General features: G+C 35.3%; 1 protein-coding gene across 5 annotated transcripts in view; it reads left to right on the top strand.

Moving 5' to 3' along the window:
• RYR2 (ryanodine receptor 2) overlaps positions 1-25,337 on the top strand; it is an 894,209-nt gene that overhangs the window by 780,660 nt on the left and 88,212 nt on the right. For 3 of the 5 annotated variants that reach the window (XM_073241246.1, XM_073241245.1, XM_073241243.1), the window contains exons 72-78: positions 3,402-3,572; positions 4,620-4,679; positions 7,276-7,410; positions 11,886-11,998; positions 14,032-14,128; positions 16,804-16,907; positions 18,469-18,520. In XM_073241246.1, coding sequence (XP_073097347.1) covers positions 3,402-3,572; positions 4,620-4,679; positions 7,276-7,410; positions 11,886-11,998; positions 14,032-14,128; positions 16,804-16,907; positions 18,469-18,520 — 732 coding nt within the window. Of the gene's footprint in view, positions 1-3,401; positions 3,573-4,619; positions 4,680-7,275; positions 7,411-11,110; positions 11,148-11,885; positions 11,999-14,031; positions 14,129-16,803; positions 16,908-18,468; positions 18,521-25,337 lie in introns of all 5 variants that reach the window. The other 2 variants (XM_073241244.1, XM_073241242.1) reach the window with 1 other exon arrangement.

Raw genomic sequence — 25,337 nt, 5'->3', positions numbered from 1 at the left:
CCTCCCCCAGTTATCTCATACCTTTTAGTCTTTTGGCTATATTACTGCTAGACACTCTGAGACAAGATCAATAGCAATCGCAGTTAATACTGACAGAAAACTTAGAAACTGGTGATTACTCTTTGCTTCCTTTGTTTGCCTGCATATGAGCTTGAAATTTTGTATCAAATAAGGACAATAAATTTTTTCCTAGAAATAATGTGTATAGTTCAAGTATTGGAGTCAAATACACTCATATCTAAAGAAGTCAGGATATCTCATGTCTTAGCATTGGGACAGACAAGACTCACTGTGCTGGCTGTGGTAGCATTGAACTTCAGTTTTATCATTACCACTGAGGTGTTCTGCTGACCACGGATGACTCAAAAGTGTGGCATAGTCAGGGCATGAGCACCACTTCTCTCAAAAAGAGTTCAGGTCTAGTGCCAAAAATGAGAAACAGGAGGAGAACCGTAGGTCTTACATCTGAGGCTGAGAGGAACAGAGAAATGCTTCCCGTGCAGTGCTGGTAATAGGGAGGTACAGAAAGCTTCAAGGATTCCCCTGATAAGACCATAAATCGTCACCATGACATACCACAAGAGTAGATAAGTCCACCCCCCAGAGTTCTGGGGGAAAAAGGGACCCGTTTTGAACAGAGATTTATACCAAATGCAAGCACAAACCAAAGGACAAGTTGTCAGGTATGAGTTTTCAGCCAGTCGTCTAAGCAGGAGTACTTGCTACCTGTACTGAGTGGCCTTTTAAAATTAGAAGGGAATATAAAATAGATGACTGAGGCCAGCAGACTCATTGAGGATATGCTCGTTTGGGTGGGGGAACCTTATTTTGACTCAAAGTACAATGCAGGTAGCCCAGGAGGCAGAGAGGCCAGTGCGTATGAACTTTGCCATGATGCTGTCAGGAAGAGTGGCCTCATGGGTGCAGGAAGCCCGCTATGCCTTTTGCCTGGACCACGGGAGGGGTGGTGGTGACCACAGTTAGTGGGCATTTGTGTATTTTACTCAGTCATTGCTCTGCTCTTCCTTCTGTGAAGTCTGCCTGGGCTGTCTGTGCTGTGCTCACCTGGACATCACTTGGTAGCTCAGCACTTGCTACATAGTAGCTGTGTAATCAATGAGTAAAGTTTAATTTTAAGGAGTTTGAAATTTGGTCATTAATCGAGGTGTTTTTATGTGTCTTATTTTACTGTTGTTTTTGCAGACTTGCTGTTGTAAGGGTACAAAATATGGAACATTTCATCATGATATGGCTAGCATTGCTGAAGTTTTTAATTTTGTAACTTCTTTTAAAAACATATACATATCACATCTGTTATAGATTCTATGTTAGTTTGTTGAGGTGAGAAAAAATGATGGGTTTTGCTTGTTGTAGTACAGAACTTTATATCCTATTTTTTCTTAAGATTTTAATTTTCAGAAATGCAGCAATGGGCTTTACCTACTTAAGGTTAGATGAACTTTTCATCTTTATTAAGATATCATTGATGTATAATATTGTATTTGATACACATATATTGCAGCATGATTAATGCCATAGCATTAGCTAACACCTTTATCATGTCATGTAATTACCATGTGTTTTTCTGTGGTGAAAGCACCTGAGATCTGTCTTGCCAAATTTCAGAGAGAGAAAGAAAGATCCATCGTTTTCATCCATTCATCCATTTATGGACATGTAGATTGTTTCCACATCTTGGCTATTGTGAATAAGGCTGCAGTGACTATGGGGTTGCAGATATCTCCTCAAGACTCTTGTCTTCTTTTCCTTTGGATTTATACCCAGAAATGGGATTGGGATTGGTGGATCATTTAAAAATTTTGAGGAACTTCCTTACTGTTTTCCATAGTGGCTGAACCAACTTACATTCCTACCAAGAGTACCCAAAGGTTCCCTTTTCTCCATGTCCTCACCAACACATATCTCTTGTCTGCTTTATACAGCCATAAAACCAAAAGAAGTTTATAAGCTAAAATCAAAGAAAACTCTAACACCAATAAAATCTAGACTTTAGTGTATTGGGTAATATTGTTTTGCTGAAACTAAATGGTCAGTATTAGATAGAAATATGTTTGCATGATTTATATCAATTTTGTTTGATTTTTAGGATGATGGTTCTCATTTGGGTGATTATTTTTATGACTGAAGTTCTATTTCCTTTTAGCAAAGAACTTGTCTAAGACCACTGATGCATTATTTTTATGGGTTAATCAATTTAATAGTACAAATAATATTCACTCTGCTTTTCCTATTAAAGTTACTGAGAATAATCTCTTAAAAATTGATACAGATAAAAACAGAATTCTTGCAATAAGCATATATTGGAAAGTGAATATTGTTCTCATTGCTATAGTTCAGATATTATAGGTTTGATATTATATGTCATTATATATAACATCATATATAATATTACATAATATATAAGCCACCATTATTATGTGATGGCTAATTGTTCCACTATGTGGAAAATATTCAACATCATGTTGTCATATATCTTGCCTGTTTGTGGGAAAAGCAAATACTTTATATGTTAAATTCTCTTCTATTTTCTTCTCAGTAGTTTAAAAGTGTTAGTAGTCATTATAAAAATGTCTTCAGTGTTTGATTTATTGCTTAAAGAAACTTAACATGCATACTTAACATGTATACAGATATGGATATGGGACAATTATTTTTAATTTTGACATTAGAACAGTGCTCTCTTAATAGAGGAACACTCACTCCCAGTGAAATTCAGACTCTGCCACTTGAGGTGACTCTGTGGCACAAAACCTAATCTTCAAAAAAAATCACAAAAGAGCCCAGAAGTAGCATGGCGGCACTTAGCTGTAGATAGGACATCTTAAGATAATCCTGAGTATTTATGTAACACCAATTAATATGTCATGTCTGTTTCTACCAGAGAGGGAGTAGGGACTCACATCTGCAGACTCTATAAAAGGCAAGTGTATTTTATTATAGTCTTATGTATAATGTGTGTCATAATACATAATAATACATAGTACATAATAATTATGTATTACAAAGGCAACATTTGTCAAAACAAAAAAACATTTATTCTTAAATTTTTCCTCCTAAGCATTGAAAATTATAAAACTACAATATCTGAATTTGTCATATTTTTCCATACATCTATTTCTCTAAAATGACAGTGCACATTTTTCTTATGAAATTATATAGAAATACATACCAGTGAATCTTAATGACTTGAGGATCTGAGAGTAGGTTTTAAAATTAGCAAAGATGGTAAGAAGATAAAAGTGTTCTCAGTCAGATTTTCAAAATTAGCGACCAACAGAAAATAAGGAAGATGGAGCCATAGTTCAGCTGGAAGAGATTCATAGTTTTGAAAAAGGTGAAAAAAGTAGTCACAGATTCTAGAACTTCTCTTTGTTCCACAGGCAGCTCTTTCTGATCAGGAAAGGAAGAAAATGAAGCGCAAAGGAGATCGGTATTCCATGCAGACCTCTCTTATTGTGGCGGCTCTGAAGCGATTACTGCCCATTGGGTTGAACATTTGTGCCCCTGGGGACCAGGAGCTTATTGCTCTGGCCAAAAATCGATTTAGTATGGTAAGTTTTGTGTTCATACCAGCGGTAATGATCACTCAACCTCTAGGTCCCCAAGTGTTCGGACCCTTTTTCTCTCTGCTCTGTGTCAATATTTCATGTGTGTCAACTGTTTCATTAAATATTTTTTCTGTATATGCTTGAGGTCTCAGATACAAAGACTGTTTTTTTTACACTGCTTTTATTGTTTGTTTCTAAATTATGTTAATCACTTCCAGGGCATATTTGGGAATTAAGTGGAAAAGATGCAAATAAGTTGCTGGTAGTGAAAAGGAAATGGATTTTATACGAACTGTGTAAAATTTGTGATGAGAGGTGTATTGACATTTATGAAGTGTGATTTATCAAAGGGAGAAGTGTAATGTATTGTGCTGATTGTGGCTTTTAAATCAGCAGCTCTTTAAAAGCATAAAGATCTAAGTTCTTAACATTTCTTACAGTGTCTGCGTTTCCCTTCATGTCTATGTAGATGAGGATGCAATTTTTCAAAAATATAGTTGGAGATTACTATTTTCTGTTTATGGAGGACATAGTCCTCCCCCAGTTCCCAATGCCAACGCACCCTCTGTCTATCCAGGTTTAATTCTCTGAGCAAATTGAGGAAAGGTTGAGCAGAGCACACTGCACAGATGTGGTCCTGCTGGCAGTTCTAATATTTTTGGTGATCTTTGTTATTACTGGATCATGGGACATCTTATCAATTGCTAAAATCTCTTTGTGGACATGTTGGAGAATGCTGGAGGCATGCTTCTGTTTGAACACAAGGCCGTATGCTTCTGCCCCACTTCTTGTCAACTGGAAATTCAGTTCCACTGAGTCTTCAACACAACTGCTGTGGATTTAAAATAGGTTGTTGTCTTGTTTCAAGTCACCGCAGGATCAAGAAATTATCTTAAAGAGAACCCCTAGAATTTGTGGCATGTTTTCAAATTCTGTAAAGGTGTCTGTTCAAATATGTACTATTTTAAAAGAGATTTGAGTTACTTGTATTGACTTGTGGCAGTTGCTGCATGATAAGACTTCTTTTAGATAACATTTATTTCTTGACAGAAAGACACTGAGGATGAAGTCCGAGATATAATCCGCAGTAATATTCATTTACAAGGCAAGGTAAGGCAAGTTTTATTCTAAAGCACATTTAGTATCTATAAATTAGTTAATCTCTCTTTAAAGTAGTGCTATAAATAATGTTACTTTGTGATTAAGATAGTGGAAATACATTCTTTTAATCAGTCATTATCCTACTTGGGAATATTTTTGCATTAAAGATTCTCAGGATATCAAATAATGTCTTTTAAAAGTAGGTCATCAGAGATCATCACACTTTGAAAAAGAATGTCACCAGTTGAAATAAAGGTTAGAAATTTCTTTTATTAGCTGAGTTTGTGCACCTTTGGGAGATGGAGATAAGTGTCTATAAGAATTCAAAATTTTGCATCAGAAATTAACTGTGTGCATTTTAAGAATAATTATAGGAGATATTAAGTATTGCTGTAATAAGAATAAATGAATTTACCTATGGAGGTGAGTATACATTTAGAAGAAAAACATTAATGAAACCAAAATAACACATACTTTTAATGGTGGATAAAAAAATGGCTAAAGGTTGTTTTGTAGTCCAGCAAGCATTTACTATAATTTGGAAAATATTTCATACTAGGTAATATATTATTCATTTGTTTACAGAACCTGTTATATAATATAAGAAGCCTAGCATTTTATTATTTTGACTCAGCCTATTTGCTTATATTCTGATGTCCCTTCCAAGGAATTTTTTCAATTATGGAAATGTCCAAATATCAAAAAGTAGTGACTACAGTACAATGAATGCCTTTCTGGATATTTAAATGTTTCTTTTCAAAAATCTAAGCCATATTTTTTTAACACTTTGGAATACAGTATGATGAAGATGAGATATGCCTTTACTATATTCACAATCCAAATACCTTTATTTGGAGCAAATTTCATGTGCACTTCAATGTGTACTCAGTCATACATAGTAATAATTTCTCCAGAGTAGGAGATTAATTCCTATTGGAGCATTTGTCTCTTTTTAGATAGCAAACAGGTTTTGAATACTTTTCAAAAGTTTTCATTAAGCCTCTAGCTGAACCTCCAGTGAAGAGTTTCTGCTACATATATGGGTGTTTGAGGAGATCATTTCTCCCCTGAAAGGGTCTCAGGATCTCCCGAGGACTGGAGACCACACTTTGAGAACCATGTTCTAGGACAACCAGTACTAGTAGAGACAGGAAATGTTTGTTATCTCTTAAGGAGGGTTTTAGGTCACTCTCAGGAAATGCTGAAATAAAAAAGGGTTATGTCTTGATGACATAGAAAGAAATTCTTCCATTATATTCTGGAGGTTAGTTGTAGGAATACTTTGGACGTTTTATGTTGTATATTAGGGAGTCATGAAAAAAGAGAAGAGCAGAAAAGGAAACACTTACAATCAGTATTTCACATCCAAATGAATGAACCCTGACAATAAAGAGATAATGAATGAGTATTCTTTTTGCCATTTCATTCTACACCTTTTAGGCTGGGGTAGGCACACATACTATGGAGATACACAGACTTGCAGAAAATGAATTCTTTTGTTTCTAGCACCTTTTTGAATACATTATCTTGAAATTGTAGAACTGGTAATCCTGGGGACAATAGGGAGTAATTTTATATTAGAAAGAATAAAGAGTCTATTTATCTTGCCAAATACAAGCGAAAATGTGTGTTAAAATCTAGAAGTATGACACATAATCCTGAGGTGAAAAAAGTATTTATAGGAAAAGCATTGTCTTTTATGAAAGGACAAATGGTATTTACAAGGCATTCAGTATATGAAGCTTTATCTCTGTGTTTGCCTTTAGATGAAACTTATATTTTAACATTTCAAACTGTGCTTTCTCAGACCAGGAGATATGAAGTTTTAAATGCCCATTTACTTCTGCTTCATTACACTCATCTCCCATTTTAATAGAGATTTTAAAGGGAGGGAACAACCCTAAGGGAATTGGTTTGCTTTTTTGTAATGAGATGGTTATTCTATATTATTTCTTTGAAATAACATGTGCTTCCCCTGTATATGCGCTTGTATTTGTCAGTTTCTGTGACTCATAATACTTCCTTTAAAACATACAGAATTAAGGTATATCTTTCACTCAGGAGATTTGACAGTATTAAAAAGGGGAGTGTAGACTCCTCTATTATAAGAATATGATTTTATAGCCCTCTACTGATTTATATAAGTTGATATCTTTGTTTTAGTGAAAGTAGGCTCTGTTGTAGTGTCCCTGTATTTATAGATAAAGGTGATCCTGTATCACTGCCTTTAAAGGTAAATATGTAAATCTTTCAGTGTTTGACTGTGAGAGGAGGAGAAAAAGATAAATAGTGCTTTGCCTTTTTCCTTTCCCTAACTATCTCCACATCATCCTTAAATTCTTGTTAAGGAAAATCTTCATAACCTTCAACAAATTAGGTTAAATCTCATGGTAACTTCTGTTGCTTTGAACAGCCCTCATCACAGTTGTATATATGTGTACAATGTTTGTCTTCCCCACTAGATGATAAATTTCATGAGCACAAGGTCCTTCTCTACATAGTTTTGTGACTGTGCTATGCCCAATAAACAATTTTATATCAACTCCTCAGAAGTAGGTTTTCCCCTCTTTACATTGTAACCTTGAACTTTTTCTTTTTCTTGCAGTTGGAGGATCCTGCTATTAGATGGCAAATGGCTCTTTACAAAGACTTACCGAACAGAACAGAAGATACTTCAGATCCAGAGAAGACAGTTGAAAGAGTATTGGATATAGCAAATGTACTTTTTCATCTTGAACAGGTTAGTTTTCTGTTGATTCAATCATATTTGCCTTAACTGTGTAAAAACATTTTAATAAGAGGAGTGTGTCAATTTGTTAACTATGGGCCAAAAATCATATATATTTATAGTCATTATAAAGAATATGTGACTCAGGAGTGCTTAGTGTCTAATCAACATAATTTCCCAGCTTAAAAGTCTTTGTGGCAATATATAGATAATGTATTTTTGGAGATCAAGGCCTTTTTTAAATTGCCTTTTTCAATATACTTCTAAAACTATGCATATAATTAGGAATATATACTTAGTTTTAAATCATCCTAACAAAAATGTCAGGAGTTACACCTGTTTTCAAATGTTTTATGCTTGTATCATTTTTATCACTACTCACCACGTTTGAGATACTTTCACTTATTATTTAATTTTTTTTTTGTCACTTGCTTAACCTTTCCTTTTATTAGAGATATTTTTGGCCTAATTTTCTCCAAGATCAGCAGCAAATTACATTTAGAGAAGAGCAATGAATTGATACTAAAGCCATGTGAGAAGTGTTTTGATATGATTTTCCAGCTGTTTCCTATTTTAGGCTGCAAAGCTCACTGTGTGTTTGGTTTTCTCATTTATTACCTTTCCTCAGGAATTCCCAAACCAGTAATATTTGAAACACCACTAATAGCTGGGCTATATAAAGAATCTTATAGTTTAAGTAAAAGATCTGCAACATAGAAACATAGTCTGTTTCTCACGAGGTCTGTGATATATCACTGGGACTGCATTATAATACCTACGTGACATGGCAGGTTGGTTATTTTACAATAAACATTAAATAACAAAATGTCCTGTGTCATCTCAGGAACTTTATCACTTAAATGTTTTACAGAACATATTAGCATAACAATAATAAAGATTTCTTTTTGGTTCCTATTTTATATTTCCTGAGGATTGCCCATAACATAAGGTATCATCTAGTGTGGTATCCTTTTAATTTCCTTCTTACTTAGTTAAATGCCCCAGAATGCTAACAACTTCTCTGATACCATGGAATTTATCACTACATCCAATAAGATTAAACCAGGATTCTTTTTTTTAATTTTTATTTATTTTATTTTTTTTATTTTTGCTATCATTAATCTACAATTACATGAAGAACACTATGTTTACCAGGCTCTCCCCCTCACCAAGTTCCCCACACACAACCCACTACAGTCACTGTCCATCAGCATAGCAAGATGCTGTATAATCACCACCTATCTTCTCTGTGTTGTACAGCCCACCCCATACCCCCTACAACACTATACATGCTAATTGTAATGCCCCCTTTTTCCCCGCCCTTGTCCCTCCCTTCCCACCCATCATCCCCAGGCCCTTTCCCTTTGGTAACTGTTAGTCCATTCTTGGGTTCTGTGATTCTGCTGCTGTTTTGTTCCTTCAGTTTTTCTTTGTTCTTATACTCCACATATGAGTGAAATCATTTGGTACTTGTCTTTCTCCACCTGGCTTATTTCACTGAGCATAATACCCTCTAGCTCCATCCATGTTGTTGCAAATTGTAGGATTTTTTTTCTTCTTATGGCTGAATAATATTCCATTGTGTATATGTACCACGTCTTCTTTATCCATTCATCTACTGATGGACATTTAGGTTGTTTCCATTTCTTGGCTATTGTAAATAGTGCTGCGATAAACATAGGAGCGCATCTGTCTTTTTCAAACTGGGCTGCTGCATTCTTTGGGTAAATTCCTAGAAGTAGAATTCCTGGGTCAAATGGTATTTCTATTTTGAGCATTCTGAGGAACCTCCATACTGCTTTCCACAATGGTTGAACTAATTTACATTCCCACCAGCAGTGTAGGAGGATTCCCCTTTATCCACAACCTCGCCAACATTTGTTGTTGTTTGTCTTTTGGATGGTAGCCATCCTTACTGGTGTGAGGTGATATCTCATTGTGTAAACCAGGATTCTTAAACCATATGGCTGTTGACACATATTTACCTTATGTAACACTGTAGTATTAATAATATAATATTATATAATAACAGAGTATTATCTAGGGAGCTGAATATTTCCCTAAAATATCCATTGTATTTTCATTAAATATTAAATAAATACAAATTATCATCAATCAACAGATGATAAGATCTGAAGTAATGAAATTTTACATAATAGATAAAGTTATAGAGTTGTTTCCAGAATTACATACATATTTAAATGTAAGATTATTAAATATTAACTAAATAGCTACTGTGGGACCATTTATGGCAACATTACTCTACCATAAGTTTTAATTTCTTATTGGTTTTCATGGACATATCTGGGTTTGCTTGAACAAATTTTTGATACATTAAATGAAGTTTATTGAAATTTGTTTATACTTTATTATAGTCCTGTGTGTTCATAAATATATTTGATCATCATGAACAATGTCATTTTTGAATTGTGAGATTCATTTCATGAAGCAGCCATTCATACCATGCACAATACTGAGTATACTACCAAATGGCAATGCTCCATGCAGCTCCTGGGGATGGAGTACAAGTAACCAAGACTTCAGGTAGCTAACGCTCTAGGAGGGAGTGTGGACACATCAGTAGATACATATGTAATGACAGAGATGTGCTGTAGAGAATATAAAAGGATCCCAAACTTAATCTAGTTGTGAAGTAGATGATCCCTGTGGAAATCTCAAAGAAGTAGGAATTAACAAGGAAAAGGGAAGGGTGTCAGATTTTAATCAAGGCCAAGTGTTCTTCAAAATGTTGAAGACCTGAGTAAAAGGAAATTGTCAATTATCAAAAAATAGGAAAGGGCTGAAGATAATCTGTTTGTGGAATTCATGCCTTCAGGACCGCAATCCTAATGTTAATTTGTAACTGAGTCACAGAAGTAGTTTGCTAAAAATGTTTTAACCTTCTAAACTTGGGTAAAAGCCATGGGTACATGGGAAAGATGATTTAATTGATCTCAAGTATCAGCGACCTCTGCAAATGTATATTTTGCACCATGCACCTGGTGATTTTTTTTCATGAGCATAAGCTATCTCCTTGCCATTTCCTAGTATTCAACCCTGACTGAGTTCCCTCAGTAGCCCATCCAGACATTACACGTGCGGTCTTCACCTTTGGATCACAGAGCTCTTGGATACCTGTTAACTCAACTTATTGGAAAACTCACTAATTAAGATCTTTCCATGTGTAACAAAATGTCTGCCAAATGACAGGTTTCATGATGGTAGAAATCTTTCTTACCATGTGCCCTCTGGCATCTTCAAAGTGTGGGTACTGAATTATGTTTGTTGACTGTTACCCAGGCTGATCAAAGTGCCATATTCCCATAAAGAGCTACCATTTAGAATCTTGAATCTCAAAATGGAATTTTAAATTGAAATATGTTGGTCTGGTTGTACAGCATCACCGTTAATTCTGTTTTTACCTACAGTGTTGAGTTTCAACAATGCTTTGTCTCACTTAGCACAAGTCATCAAGTAGAAAACTGAAGTGGACCATGGTCAAAAAGTACTTATTGATCCTGTGGAGGGAGGAGGGTCACAGAAATAAGTGCTCTCAAATTATGCAAATTGTTTTGTTAAAATTTCTAAACCACAGCAGTCCAAATAGTAATGTTTTCTTCAGACATTATATTCATATTGTGACCCTTTACTGCAAAGGATAATAAACTTAGTTTTACTTTTTTAGCTAATGTAGCATTTTTATTTCTTCCAGAAATCTACATGTATGCGCCGGAGATATTACAGTCTGGGAAGTACAGTGTTTAATTGCCTAGAGATTACTAATTAATTTAGAATTACATGTTGAAATTTTTTTCTCTCTAATACTTATAATTAATCTCTTTTTCCTCTGGAGTTTCAAATACTGTTAGCTAAATAAATAGCTTGCTTGCATCATTTACTACAACCTTTGGATTCTCATTTACCCCATCTAACAAAATAGTTAAACATTTTAACATTTTTACAAAACTAAATCCTTATACTCACTCCTCATAATGTGTTCCTGAAGCTTTGTCATCTTGTCTCTATCCTATTATATTAAGAAACAATAGAATTTTCATTAGAATTTCCTTTAATTGCCTCTATTCATGTTTACTGCTGTAATGCTTATGATAAAATTAGTTAAAATGGATACATAAATAAGAATGGGTGAATTTATGTTTTAGAGCCATAACCAAATTCTGCAAAGGATGCAAAATGATTTTACATAGAATGTTTTATATTTCTTTACTTTTAGAGATGACATAGCTTCTTAGATACACACTATTGGGAAAATGTTGTATTTTTACTAAGGAAACTGTAACATTTGAAACTGTCTCAAATTTAGCCTTGGGTAACTTTTAGGACATGGGCTTTTCCATAATAACTTTAAGGTACTTTTGGAATTGAAATTCCAAAAGTGTGTACTTAAAAGGTACAGCTGTTTAATACTGAGTGTTTGAGAGTAGTTTGGGGTATAATTATTTATTTCTTGTCTCATTCTTCCTCAGGTGGAGCATCCTCAGAGGTCTAAGAAGGCCGTGTGGCACAAACTGCTCTCCAAGCAGAGGAAAAGGGCCGTGGTAGCTTGCTTCCGAATGGCTCCTTTATATAATCTGCCACGGTCAGAATTTTTTAAATGTTTGTAATAGATTAAAGTTATTTTTTCCCTAATGAGTGATAGACGGCTAGCATCTACCCTATCATGAGCACAGTGACCCACCTGACAGACTCATCACCCCTTCTCTTGGAGGTAGAACAGGCACACTTGTTATAGAGAAACAATCTGATGCATTAGAGTCTGCTCGGTGGCCCAGGTACCATTCCTGCCTTTGTGGGGATCTCCTCTGCTCTCTGCCTCTGAGTAACATCATCCCTGTATCTGGAAACAGGACTCAGCTCAGCTACATCTTTTCTTAGGAGCATCTCTGACCAAGCCGTGCCCTCTACTCATTGCAAGCAGAACGCTTTCTCCTATTTGCTTCTAAGACTTTACAAATCTCTAGTTTTGGGCCCTTTCCTATAATATCAAGACTCTTTGTCTCTCCAACTAAGACTTTGAGATCCTTTAGTGTTCTGTTCAATTTTATATCTTCAGCACCTAGAACACTGACTTTCCATAAGTATTTGAATGAATAAAAAAGTTAGAGAGTAAAAACAAAACAAAAGCCAAAAATCCCCCCACAGACAAAACATGACACCCATCCATTTCATGGAGACAGCTGGATTCGTTGCCATTTCTTCACACTCACTGAGTATAAAATATATTGATTTCTTCCTCAAACCCTGTACTACTTCTAAGTGCTCTGACTCAATTATGGTGTCACCATCTAGTCAAATAGAACACTGACCTTGAATTGAAATCCTTATTCGTTTTCTGGTCACACCTATACAGTCATTCTCCAAGTTGTGCCAAAACTTTTTTGAACTCTTCACGTTGCTGTCCTTCCTCATGGCCACCTCCTCAGCACAAGTGTTTATTGTCTCACAGAAAGTTGATGGCAGTGGATTCTGGACTAATTTCTACGTCACAGAATTTGCTTATCCACTGTCTCTGATACAACATATTCAGAACTATATCCCTTATTCCAATGGTTCTCAAACTTCGTCCTTTTAGGAAATACACTCATATTCATTCAAGAAATACTCAAGCTTCAATGTTTGAATCAGAGTTCCTCTGAGAGCTTAACACGTGTATTGCTTAAAACCTGCACAGATGTTTCTGATGTACTAGACTAGTAAGGCTGAGCCCATCCCTCCTCATGCTTTTCTCATGTACAAGAATTTATCGTGATTTCTAGTAGTTCCAGCTGTGTGTCAGTTCCTCTCCCCAGTTTTCGAGGTACTCCCAAACCTGTCTGACTATGTGTCTCAGGATTCCTTCACCTGCGTTCGGTGTCATTAAGCCCAGTTCCATCTTGAAATGACATCATCTCATTGGAACACTACCATATTCTCTTATGATGTCCTCTTACTGTCATGATTTTCTTTTATCCTATCTTATAGTGGAATTTTGTCCATATCTTTCACCAATTTCATGATGAGTTATTTTTATAGTCTTCACTGGTCCTTTTTTGTTTCAGAGGCAACCATTTATCATCAGCATTCTGGGATCTAATCTTTGGATATATGCTCCCATAAAGTGTGCTTAATGCATTCGTTAATCCTCAGTGAAGCATCTACTAATGTTAATTGAACACTGAGTAATTCCTCTGTTGATGCTTATTACATTGTTTACCCAGAGCCACTTTATGTCTAGTAGCTTTCCTGAGCATAATACCATTTAATGAACACCTACCCAGTGTGCTTTACATTCTTTATCTCATTTTAAGTCTCATAAAACTTAAGTATAGATGTGTTTATCCTAGTTTTATAAATGAGAAAAGTAAAAGTTGGCAAAGTTGGCAAAGTTGGATAACCTGACAATGTGATAGAGCTTAGAAATGCCTCAGCCAGGCTTAAATCCAAGTCAGTGTGTAATCTGAGAAGTTTTGCTCTATGCTCTGTAATCTATTGCCCACCCAATCAAGAGTAGGAAGGGTATTTTTATTTTATTCTTTTGGTGCACAGATAAATCTGTGATAAAACACTACTGCATGCCTTTGCAATTTATTTTTTTATAAAAACCTTTTGTTTGAAATTGTGCTTATCTTTTAGGCATCGGGCTGTCAATCTCTTTCTTCAGGGATATGAAAAATCTTGGATTGAAACAGAAGAACATTACTTTGAAGATAAACTGATAGAAGATTTAGCAGTATGTTTTTAATGACACTATAAGATGAAAGAGAGTTTGGGCTTGGTGGAACAATGGTGTGAGCAGTTATCATATAACATTAAAGAAAAAATACCATTACAGTGTATCAGTCTTCGGAAACTATTCTCAGTTGTTACTGCATTCACTGTTTAGGGGAAAAGTCACTCTTATTTCAAAGAAATCTTATCAACATCAAGTAATTCAGAATTTAAGATGAATAATGTAAGTTTACTACTTGCTAAACTTTGACTCCATTATTCTTTTAAAAATTTTTCCTTGTAGCTCCTTTAAACATCACAGAAACAGTATAGAAATAGAAAAGCTGAACCGTAAAGAAGTTATTCACCAAGAATAAGTTGAAGGTTAACCAAAGCCAGTGAAAAGTAGCTGGTTTGGAAAAATACCCAGGGCAGAGAATGACTGGGCACGAGAAGAGCAGTAAGTCTTGGTGAATAGAGTAGATGGCAATAGAATGTCCGTCCAGCATCCCTGATAAGGATGCTCCTGTTAACCGAAAGCTGAGACAGCACTCCAGGGAGCCATTGTCTTGATCTCTTATAGGTTGCAGAACGTTTTAAGAATCTTATGAAAGCCATCTTCTCAGGAAAATTTACAAGCACACGGTCCCACAGAATTCTGCAGGCTAGTTAGAGGCTACCTGATTCCCAAATTAAAGACCTTGTATTATTTAGACGTTATTTTTTTTCACTCACAAAGCATCAGGATATATAATGGGTAAGCTAATCTAATTCATAAGCTTAAACCTGATTACTCCCATGTAGTTTAAATTAAATCAACTTGTCTGAAATCAGAACAACCCACGAATATTAGATGTTTTGTAGAAATTTACACAGTACCTGAAATATTAAGCCTTAAGTATGGGAAAGAACATCATTATTGTAAAGAGAAAAATCAATCAATCTGAATGCGTGAATAAGTCAGTGGAGTTAGGAAATTCATTAACACATTCAACAAAAAGTCAAGATTAATTAATTCTAAATGCAGTAAAAATGCTTAATAAGTTTCCTCACAGTAAAAGTTTTATCCAGTAGGATGAAATTACTGTATTTCTTAAAAAGTAACTGAAAGTGAACAAAAATAATGTGTAAGTGCTTCAAGCACTTTATGCTCTTCTTGTGTCCAGTCATTCTCTGTCCTGGGTATTTTTTAAGCCAGCTACTTTTCACTGGCATTTTTTAACCTTCAACTTATTCTTGGTGAATAACTTCTTTACAGTTCAGCTTTTCTATTTCTATACTGGTTCTGAGATGTTTAAAGGAGCTGCGAGGAAGAATTTTTTTTTTTTCTTCAGTAAAATCTATTCACACAGAGGTTTTGTGTGCACAGAAGGGGAGTGAATTTTTTTTTTTGAGAGGACATCTCTCATATTTATTGATCAAATGGTTGTTAACAACAATAAAATTCTGTATAGGGGGGTCAATGCTCAATGCACAATCATTAATCCATCTCAAGCCTAATTCTCATCAGTCTCCAATCTTCTGAAGCATAATGAACAAGTTCTTAAATGGTGAACGAATTCTTACATAGTGAATAAATTCTTACATGGTGAACAGTACAAGGGCATTCATCACAGAAACTTTCGGTTTTGATCACGCATTATGAACTATAAACAATCAGGTCAAATATGAATATTCGTTTGATTTTTATACTTGATTTATATGTGGATCCCACATTTCTCCCTGTATTATTATTATTATTTTTATTTTTAATAAAATGCTGAAGTGGTAGGTAGATGTAAGATAAAGGTAGAAAACATAGTTTAGTGCTGTAAGAGGGCAAATGTAGATGATCAGGTGTGTGCCTATGGACTAAGTATTAATCCAAGCTAGACAAGGGCAGCAAAACATCCACGGATGCAGAAGATTTCTCTCAAAACAGGGGGGGTGAGGTTCTGAGCCTCACCTCTGTTGATCCCCACTTTCTCACCTGATGGCCCCCCTGCAACTGTGCCTGTCTTAGGTTATTCCGCCCTTGAGGAATCTTACCCGTCTCTGGCTAACCAGCCATCTTCTGGGGCCATACAGGGAAATGTAAAGTTGGTAAGTGAGAGAGAAGCCATATTGTTTGAAAAGGTTAGCTTTTTACTTCTTTGCAGATTTATGCCCTGTGACTTCTATGCGAGGAAGAATTTTTAAAAGAATAACAGAGTCAAAGTTTATTCATTCTTTGCTTTTCATTGTTTATGTAGATGAAGAAAGTATTTCATTTGATAATCAGTTTGCATTACTATGTGAACTAAATTTTTATACTTAGATGATTTAGCATTTTATCACAATTCTATGTAAATTGAGCACTCCCTAAAACTGAAAACTGTGTAGCAAATACTCTTTTAGTTATTGTGAATCTGCTAATAAGAGTAACATTCTGAATTTTTTAATGATGGAAGTCATCCTTGTCCATTGTATTTTTTGGTCCCATAATTAATCTTTTTTTCAAAGCTGCATAGTTTTACACTGATAATGTAACATACACACACGTGCATGTACAGTGGAATCAAAACACACACACCAACACACTCACACATACACACACAAGCTAGAACATAAAGAGAAAGGCTTTGCTTTTATTCACTGTTTCTAGCCCTCATGTTGCTCCTGGATTTGAGCAAACATTTCAATTAAATGTGAAATTTTATAAATGTGACTTTTTTGTAGAAACCTGGAGTGGAACCTCCAGAAGATGATGAAGGCACTAAGAGAGTTGATCCTTTACATCAGCTGATCCTTCTGTTCAGTCGAACAGCTTTAACAGAGAAATGGTATGGTTGGGAGGGTTTCTATGAGACATAGGGAAAACAAATAAAGAAACCCATGTTTGAGTATTTTCTGTGTCATATATTCATGTTTCAATTTCATGTTGTTCTTGTTAGGAGAGAGAGTTGTTCAAATATATGACCAGTCTGGCATACACCTGTGGACCAACATTCATTCAAATTTAGTCTTTAATAATCTACCTATCCAATGAGCTCTAGGTTTTTTCTTAAGAACTTTGTAATAAGCTGATTTAGTTGATCTGAATCTTCTTATAAAATGCTTTTTCTCTTTATTGCAAACAGCCTTTATACATAAAACAAAAGAGTCCAAAGCAAATTCCAGTACAAAAAATGTGTGGAGACTAATGGTGGCTCAAAATTCCCTGGATAGATTGTCTCCATTGTGCAGTTGGTCTAGGAAACCTTTAGGAGATGGGTAAGCCATCATCTCAACAGGAAGTTTCTTTGAGATCTATTTTAAGGATGTTCTCCCTTTTTCTTGGCTTCTATGGCTTGTTCATATGAATTCAACAAAGCCAGGAAGGGCAAACCTCTGTGGAGTTACATAAGAAATGCACTCAAAGGCCCAATCATCAAAATGGGCTCAGAATCTGCTCATTACAGGGAGCACTGCATAGAATGGCTCTGTAGATGAGACATTTCAGAGACTATAAAGCCTTTATCTGCTTCCCTGCCATGTGAAAGAAAGCCTACTTTGCCCTAGGCCTCACTCATTCTCTGCAGAAGCTGGGAGATAACTTAATTATCAATCTATATCCACATGAATCTTCTCAGAGTGGCGAAGAGTTCATTTGACATCTATGCATGCCATGATAATATACATTTCTCCCTCTTAGCCAGTGTGATCCATCTGTCTCTCACTATGTCTCTCTCTCATTATTTCCTAACTAACAAAATCATCTCACCTCTAAGCATAGAGCAACTCTGTCTGGCATTGTCAGGTAATGAGGTATTTCTCATAAGTGAATTTTTTCTGATGGCTCAAGTTAAAAAAACACTGCAAATATCAGGTACTATTTTGTTGGAAACCTTTCTTCATGAAATGGGTTCCATACATCTTAAGAAAAGGATAATAAATATATTTAACTCTACTTAATTTTTAAGAATCATTATGACCATTGTATTTTTTAACTATTATGAACATTGTATTTTATTTTTAGCATAATAATTGGGGAAGTCTTTCCATCAAATGTGAAATAATCACTTTGCTATTAAAAGCCCCAACCTAATTTAAACTTGCAGTTTCAACTTCTGTAGTTTCAAGAAAATTAAAGTTGTTAATTCATGTATAAATCAATAGGCCATTTATTTTGTGAGTCTTAAAGGCCTCTTCTGGAAGGTAAGGTGGGGCAGCTATGCAAGAGGTCTGAGATCTTTACTTTCTGATTCTACAATGTTTTTGAATGATTATTTTGTCTAAGTTTTGTGTTCACTTCACTTTAAAAAGTCATACCTGTTGAAAAATAAAGGTTATTTTACATATTGAAGATAAGCATATGACTAGCCTTCTACTTAAAAACTGATGCTGTTTCCTTGTTTTTCATAGCAAACTGGAGGAAGATTTTTTATATATGGCTTATGCAGATATTATGGCAAAGGTAAATAAATATTTCTTGATCTTAGTGTTGAATTCTAGTAAAGGGAAGTCGTTTTCATCTGGCAAAGGATAAGAATCTGTGTATTTCTGAATTAAAATAAAATATTATTGAATGTTTGAAAGCTAAGGGGCATTAATCTCAGCTTTCATTTGCGGCATGAATCTCTGTTATGAGTTCCTTGTCAGGTAATCATTGTTTCTTCTGTTAGCATTGCACTTATGGGGACCTCACTGATTTACCAAGCATTCATTCATTCAGTGTTCACTGGGCATCGAGATATTGGTGGTAGCATGGTAAATAAGAAAGAACTGCATATACCTTGCCCTCTTAAAGCTCATTGTCTGTCTGATAAGGAAGACAAAATTTAAACTAATAATTACAAGAAAAACTCTTTGCCACATTTAATGGTAGAGGGACTCTTACGAGTAGTGGGGACAGTTTACATAACATAGCAGTAAGACCTGATTCATCTAAGGTTTCAGGAAGTCTTTGATTATTGAATAATGGTTTGATCATGCAAAAAGTATAAAAGCAAGTATTTACTGAGTGTTTATTTCATTTGTGTCTCCCAGTGGGAGGATGAAGGAGGGGAGGAGTATAGAGGAAGAGTTAGGGCTTCTCTGAGGCTTATGACTTGTGCAACTGGGTAGCACCATATGCTAAGATGAGGAACCCCAGAAAAATTCCATTGTGGGCCTGGATTGAAGAAAAAAAGATGACAAATTAAATTTGGGGCATTTAGTTAAAGATGTCTCTCAGAAAGCTAATTGGAGATAACAAATATATGAGAAGATGTTCATGTCTGACATTCGGTATCTCAGGGACAGCTTCTAACACAGATTGGGATTTGCCAGCATTGGAAGGTGTCAGAGCAGTAGAAGGGATGGTCTTATGCAGGCAGAGAGGGCAGCATGAGGAGGCAGCCCAGGAACAAACCTCTAAGAACATGTACATTAAGAAATGGTTAAAAGAAAAGGAACCTATAGAGAAAAATGCAAGAGAATCTTAAATGTGAGCACCTGTAGGATCTATGAGAATAAGTGCATGTTCAGCAAAATCTTACCTGTAGAGGGGCTGAACAAGGTAAGGACGGGAAGTTCTCCAGGATTCAGCACATGGCATCACATGACCATGGTGAGAACACTTTCACAGGTGCGGGGAGGGACTATGGCGGTACAGTGCCACGCTGTGCAGAGAGATTCCCGTGCGAGGACAGGCGGCATAACGTTTTGTCATGAGAAGACTGAGGAGGAGAAGAGAGGTGTGAGGTGATGAATACCTAGATGGAATGGTTGAGGTTGAAAGGGGATTATTTTTGTTTGTTTGCCATTTGTTTACTTTTCTTTAAGAAAGAAATTTGAATATGGTTCTGTCCTGGTGTGAAGAAACCATTAGGTTGGGTGGCAAGGGAATATTTTGTGGTATGAGGCCTGGAATTGGTAGGAGCAAGGAGGGAGGAGGACAGGTTCCAGATCTGAAGGGAAAAGTTGTGGATTTCCAACTTTATTTTAAACCACAACCCACAGTAAGAAATGCATTTACCCAGTACAGTTATAGAAACATAAAAACATGTACCTTGAAAGAAAGTTTTCATGAAATTATACCCTTCCTATGAGCAGTATAGTCTGATATTTTCTATTTAAATTTTAAAAAATTGTTTCAGATCTTGACTTAATATATAGATATCATATCTAGTTAACGGGTTGAAAGTTATAGTTTAAAAATAAATTGGGTTAAAAGATAAAAGAAGGAGGATATTTCCTCCATGTGGAAATTGGCACAGAGTATTGACCAGAGTACGAGTCCTGATTGTGTGACTTCTCTAGCAGTTCTCAGAACCAAATGCAGGTACAAACAAGGCCAGAAGTTAGATTCATAAAGGTTAATGATTTTTGTCAGAATTCTGTTCAAGGATAGTGGATCCAAGGGGTTTTGAATATTGCTTTGGAGTAGCAGAGTCACTGGATTTGGAGTCTAACTAGGATAAAGAAAGACATAAGGGGGAAGCTGGTACATAAGGAGACTGTAAAAGAGTACATGGACTGTCATCCTCTGCAGTTGAAGAACATGAGCTAATGGACTGAAAAGGTAGAAGCTGCTGGTTTGAGAATAGGGTATTCGTGGTTGTTAAAGTTCTTCCTGTGACTGGAAGAACCTGCCTCCACGTTTGTTCCAGTTGCATCCTAACACTGAGTCTCCTCTCTTTTGATTGAAGGTCAGTTACTTGATGATGCTCACTTTCTCCCAAGATTTTCCTCTTCATAATTAAAATAATCTCATTCCTTGTATGTTACTTGCATCCCAGGAATGTCAAGTTCTCATCAGTCACTTCATTCTATTCCACAAATGCTCTAATTTATCAATATGTGCCACCCAGAAATTTTTGTATTTTGGTAGTTGGTATGTTTTAAGTAAGTATATGCCATCATTTCTTTAATTAGAGTCAGACCATTATCTAAGGTCAAAATACTGTTAAAGTTCAGTTCTGTCATCCAGTTTAAGTATCTCTTTCCATTCCTGCTACCCACAAACTCTTAAGTGTGCTTCCCCTGTGTTATCTAAGTTGCTAGTTTTGATGATTGATATCAAACTTCCTAGTTAGTAGTTCCTGGAGGCTGCCTTTCTTCAGCACTTCAGCATCCCAGGAGTCTGAAACTTTCTCTTGGTGGGTTCTCAGAGTTTAACAACAGTCATTTTACATTCACACATGATTATTTTTGCCTTCAGTCTTAGAACTTGAACTCAGTTCAGAAGACTGATGCCTTCACGTCTTCCTTCCTTCACCGTTGCGGGACCTTTTAAAGGCATCATTTACATCTTAATTGGGTTTCATTTTCAGTTGTGTTTTTTAACCATAGAAGCACAAAATCAGGATAGTCTTAGCTCTGAGTTCTGTGTTACACTCTCATCATTGGGTCATTAGTGGCCTACTTTTATTAAGTTAGTTACTTAGTCATTTCTTATAGTATAACAACTGCCCATAAACCCATCACTCCTGAGAACAGTCAAGACCTTGATGACTTTCCTGTAATCCTGTGATTGTCCTCATGACTGACACCCTGCCTCCTCCTGCAAGGACACCATTATACTGATCCTATTCAAAGCACCCTTTCTTTCCTTCTATTTTTTTATTTATTATATGTGTTTACTAATACATTTTTATATTACATCTAAGTATGTAATATATAATTGTATGTATTTTTTTATTTTACTTTAACTTTTAAAAGGACAGATGCTGTATGTAACCTTCTGCTACTTGTTTGTTTCACTTCATGTTGTTTTCTAAGATTCATCCACACTTTTTTGTGTTACTGGCGTTCATTTGATTTAGCTCTCATATTATATTCCATGTGCAACCATACCATAGCTTATCCATTTACTTTTTTGTTGATAGCCTTTTGTGTTGTGTCTATGTTTTTGCTATTGTGAAATGCCTATTCATATTCATGTCTTATTGTACAAGAGTCAAGGGCCATGAGATTTTTGAACATTCAAAATAAGGAAAAAAAATGCCAAACTGTTTTCCAAAGTTATTGCATCGAATTACATTCCTATCAGCAATGTTTATGAGTGATTCTTATGATCCAGATCTTCTCTACCCTTAGATACTATATTAAAATATTATGTCTAGTATTGATATAATAATTTATTTACCAATTTTTTCCAACCAAATAGATGTGAAATGGTATTTCATTGGGGTCTGAATTCTAATTTTTCTTGACTAGGTAATTTTTATATTCAAAAATCACTTCTCTTGGTTAAGTCTGTAGGAAACAGCTCATGAGCACTTTCTATTATTATTATTACACCTGCTGTATATCATGTACCTACAGGTCTCCTTGCTTTGGTTGTATCTTGAAAAAATCATATTAAATATTTGTATTTTTTAAGCCACACAGCACTCTAAACCTTAGGTCAATATTCTTTCGTTGCTCCTGCCTTTCCTTCCAAATCCCTATTTCTGTCATGTATACCTCCTCTTAAAAATCTTATCAGAGAATTCCCAGGGCACCCCAGCCAGTTTGCTGCCCCACCCCCTTTTGTGCTCATCGTGGCCACTCATGCCTGATTCTCAGAACGTCTCTTTACTGCTTATCATCTCTCCTGAACTGTCTGAAGTGTTTCTTCCTAATGGGATGATTTTACCAATTTAAGCAAGTTAACCATGAGGAAGTATCTAGAATGATACTATCGTAAACTGAACACTCAGTAATATGTCCACTGGTTTGAGGTCCTGGCTGAGGAGACTTTTTACTCCTCCTCCTTTCCTAACTCACTGAAATATTTAACATACACGTTATGGCCAGTTATAAGTTATGCCTGGTGTTTCATCCTTTCTTGGTTAAAACTAAATGCTAGGGTCACTTTCTTAGGAGATTTATTTCACTTCTATCCCACTCACTAGCTCTGAGACTTAAACCCATACTAAAAGTTTCTGGTATTGCTTCCTCAGCCTTCTACGTAGTTACATGATCAGAAAGGCAACTTAAGAATGTATGAAATATACTTGTTTTGCAGAATCAAATTGCCAGCAAATCCTGGCAAGGTAAAGCACCTTAAATATTCTTATCGCTGATTTTGATTTTTGACCTGGTTACCTCAGTGGTCTGAAATATCCTCTCTTTTAGTTTTCTCTTATTTTTTTCTTCCAAATTTTCTTTTTCATGCTTCTGCCCCTGTATGTATGGATTTTATTCACTTTTTCCTTCCTAGTATATTGTATCACTATTCCTTGCCTAGAATTTATCATTTTGCCCCAGAAAGCTAAATCCTGTGCTTTAGGACAACCTAATAGAACTCTTTTTACTTATCATATATATTAAATGGATGCAGTTTACTATTGAGAAACTATTTCCTATGCCTCTAAATCCTATTTCTGTCCAGTTCATTAAAATTTGCTGGAGATATGCTGCAGTTTTCTTGTGGCAATCTCTCATGACAATCAATAGAAGCTTAAAGTAGTTTATGGATTTCATGAATTTTGTCAAATATATATTCCAGACAGATTCAGGCTTGCTCCATAAGTTTTTAAAAAATCACTGATTTTAACCTTATTGGAAGCAAATCTCACTAACTTTTCCTAGGAAAATTTTAAAAATAGTTTAAAATACTTTATTTCAAAATAATTATTTGTAAAATATTTGTCAGCAAGAGCTCTAAAAAAAAAAGCAAATATATGAGTTTTAAAAGCATATCATTAAACCCCAAGTGACAATTTTTCTGAATGTATTCATCAACCTTTGTTTTCCCTCAGTATTTCTGAAGGTAATTAAATTTATATGGGAAATAATGTATTTGAGAAAATTAAAACATCAAATCCATTAGAGATAGTTTATATTAGTATTCTAATTTGCTTAAATAGTAAACAATGCTTGTTACATGTTAAAATCCCTCTGCTTCACTCCTAATGAGTAGAGCAGATGGAGGGAACTTTACAAAGGTAACTGTAAGGAGCAGATAAGCCAAAATTTCTCTCTATCCTATATTAGATGTACAATATTTATGAAAGACCACAGATTTGCCTTCCATATATATTTAGCTAAAGTCTTCATGAGTTCTGTTTTTCAAAATTCCTGGTTAACCAATGACGTGGGAGCCAAGGGGTATTATTTAATGCATAGTAGGAAATTTACTGCACTTTGAATGGATAATTAACGTCTTTGTTTTTGTGGTAAACATACTATTTTTATACCTTTTACACATAGTGAAATTGTTACAGTCCTGTATCCCCCACATTCTCTCCTTTGCAAACCATGTTCACATTCTTACTATTCCAAACAAAAAAAAAGGTAATTATTCTTGGTACATATTTGTGGAATGAACAAAAGAATGTTGCAAACATTTTAGAGTTGATCGTTGAGTGGGCGGAAGGATCACATTCTGTACCCTCCCTCCATCCCCACTTTATACTTCATATTCAAAGTATTAATGAATCATTGAATTGAAAGTGTTTTTCCGATTTGTAATTTACATTTAACCACTTACCTCCATGTGGTTCACTGATATGCTGTTTACCAACCATAAGAAATCCTTACAGGGGTTAGAACAATCCAACTTTGAAGACCTATAGGTTTCTTCCTACCATAGGGTTTCGTTAATAACCAGCTTCTTTTTGTCAACATGATACAACTAATTCCAAACCATAATAATGGCAGCAGTTGAGATTCATCAAAAGAGTATTATTTTTCAGATACTTGTTCCTATGCAGCAGGTAATTTACATGTATTAATTCATGTGATCCTTTCAGGAATCTGGGTGCTCTTATTCCTAGCTTAAATATGAAGAAATAGACCCAGAGAAATAAAGAAACTTGTCTGAGGATAAATAGCTGAAAATTGGCTACACCAGAATTTGAATTGGGCATTCTGTGTCCTCGGGCCATGTTCCTAACCATTACACTACTCAGCCTCTTTATTAAGCAAACACTTCAGCTCTGGGAATTAGATAAGAATATGTGTCTGGATTAGTAGGACTCCTTTGTCATTTCTGGGAAAATAACTCAAAATAATGAAATAGTCAGCCTTATCATTTTTCTGTAAATGAATAGTATTAGTAAAAGAATCTTACTTGCCTTCTTTGGACCAAAAATAATAAAAAGTTAAGTTAAAAAGAGGATTACAAGATTCACTTTAACTAATAGACACTGCTTCCTATTAATGTTTAGTCATTGTTGGTGCATGTATCTGTATTCATGCATTGTAATGGCAGCATAAAGTAAGCAAAAACAATGATCCTTGTCTTTAAGATCCTCAACTTTAAAGATTCTTGTCTTTGCTTTGGTTTGAACAAGGCCAATGTATGAATAAGTAGAGTATGT

The sequence above is a fragment of the Manis javanica genome, chromosome 7 (assembly GCF_040802235.1).
Source record: "Manis javanica isolate MJ-LG chromosome 7, MJ_LKY, whole genome shotgun sequence".
Taxonomy (NCBI): domain Eukaryota; kingdom Metazoa; phylum Chordata; class Mammalia; order Pholidota; family Manidae; genus Manis; species Manis javanica.
The sequence above is the reverse complement of the archived record's forward strand: the minus strand, read 5'-3'. Positions and strand labels throughout refer to the sequence as shown.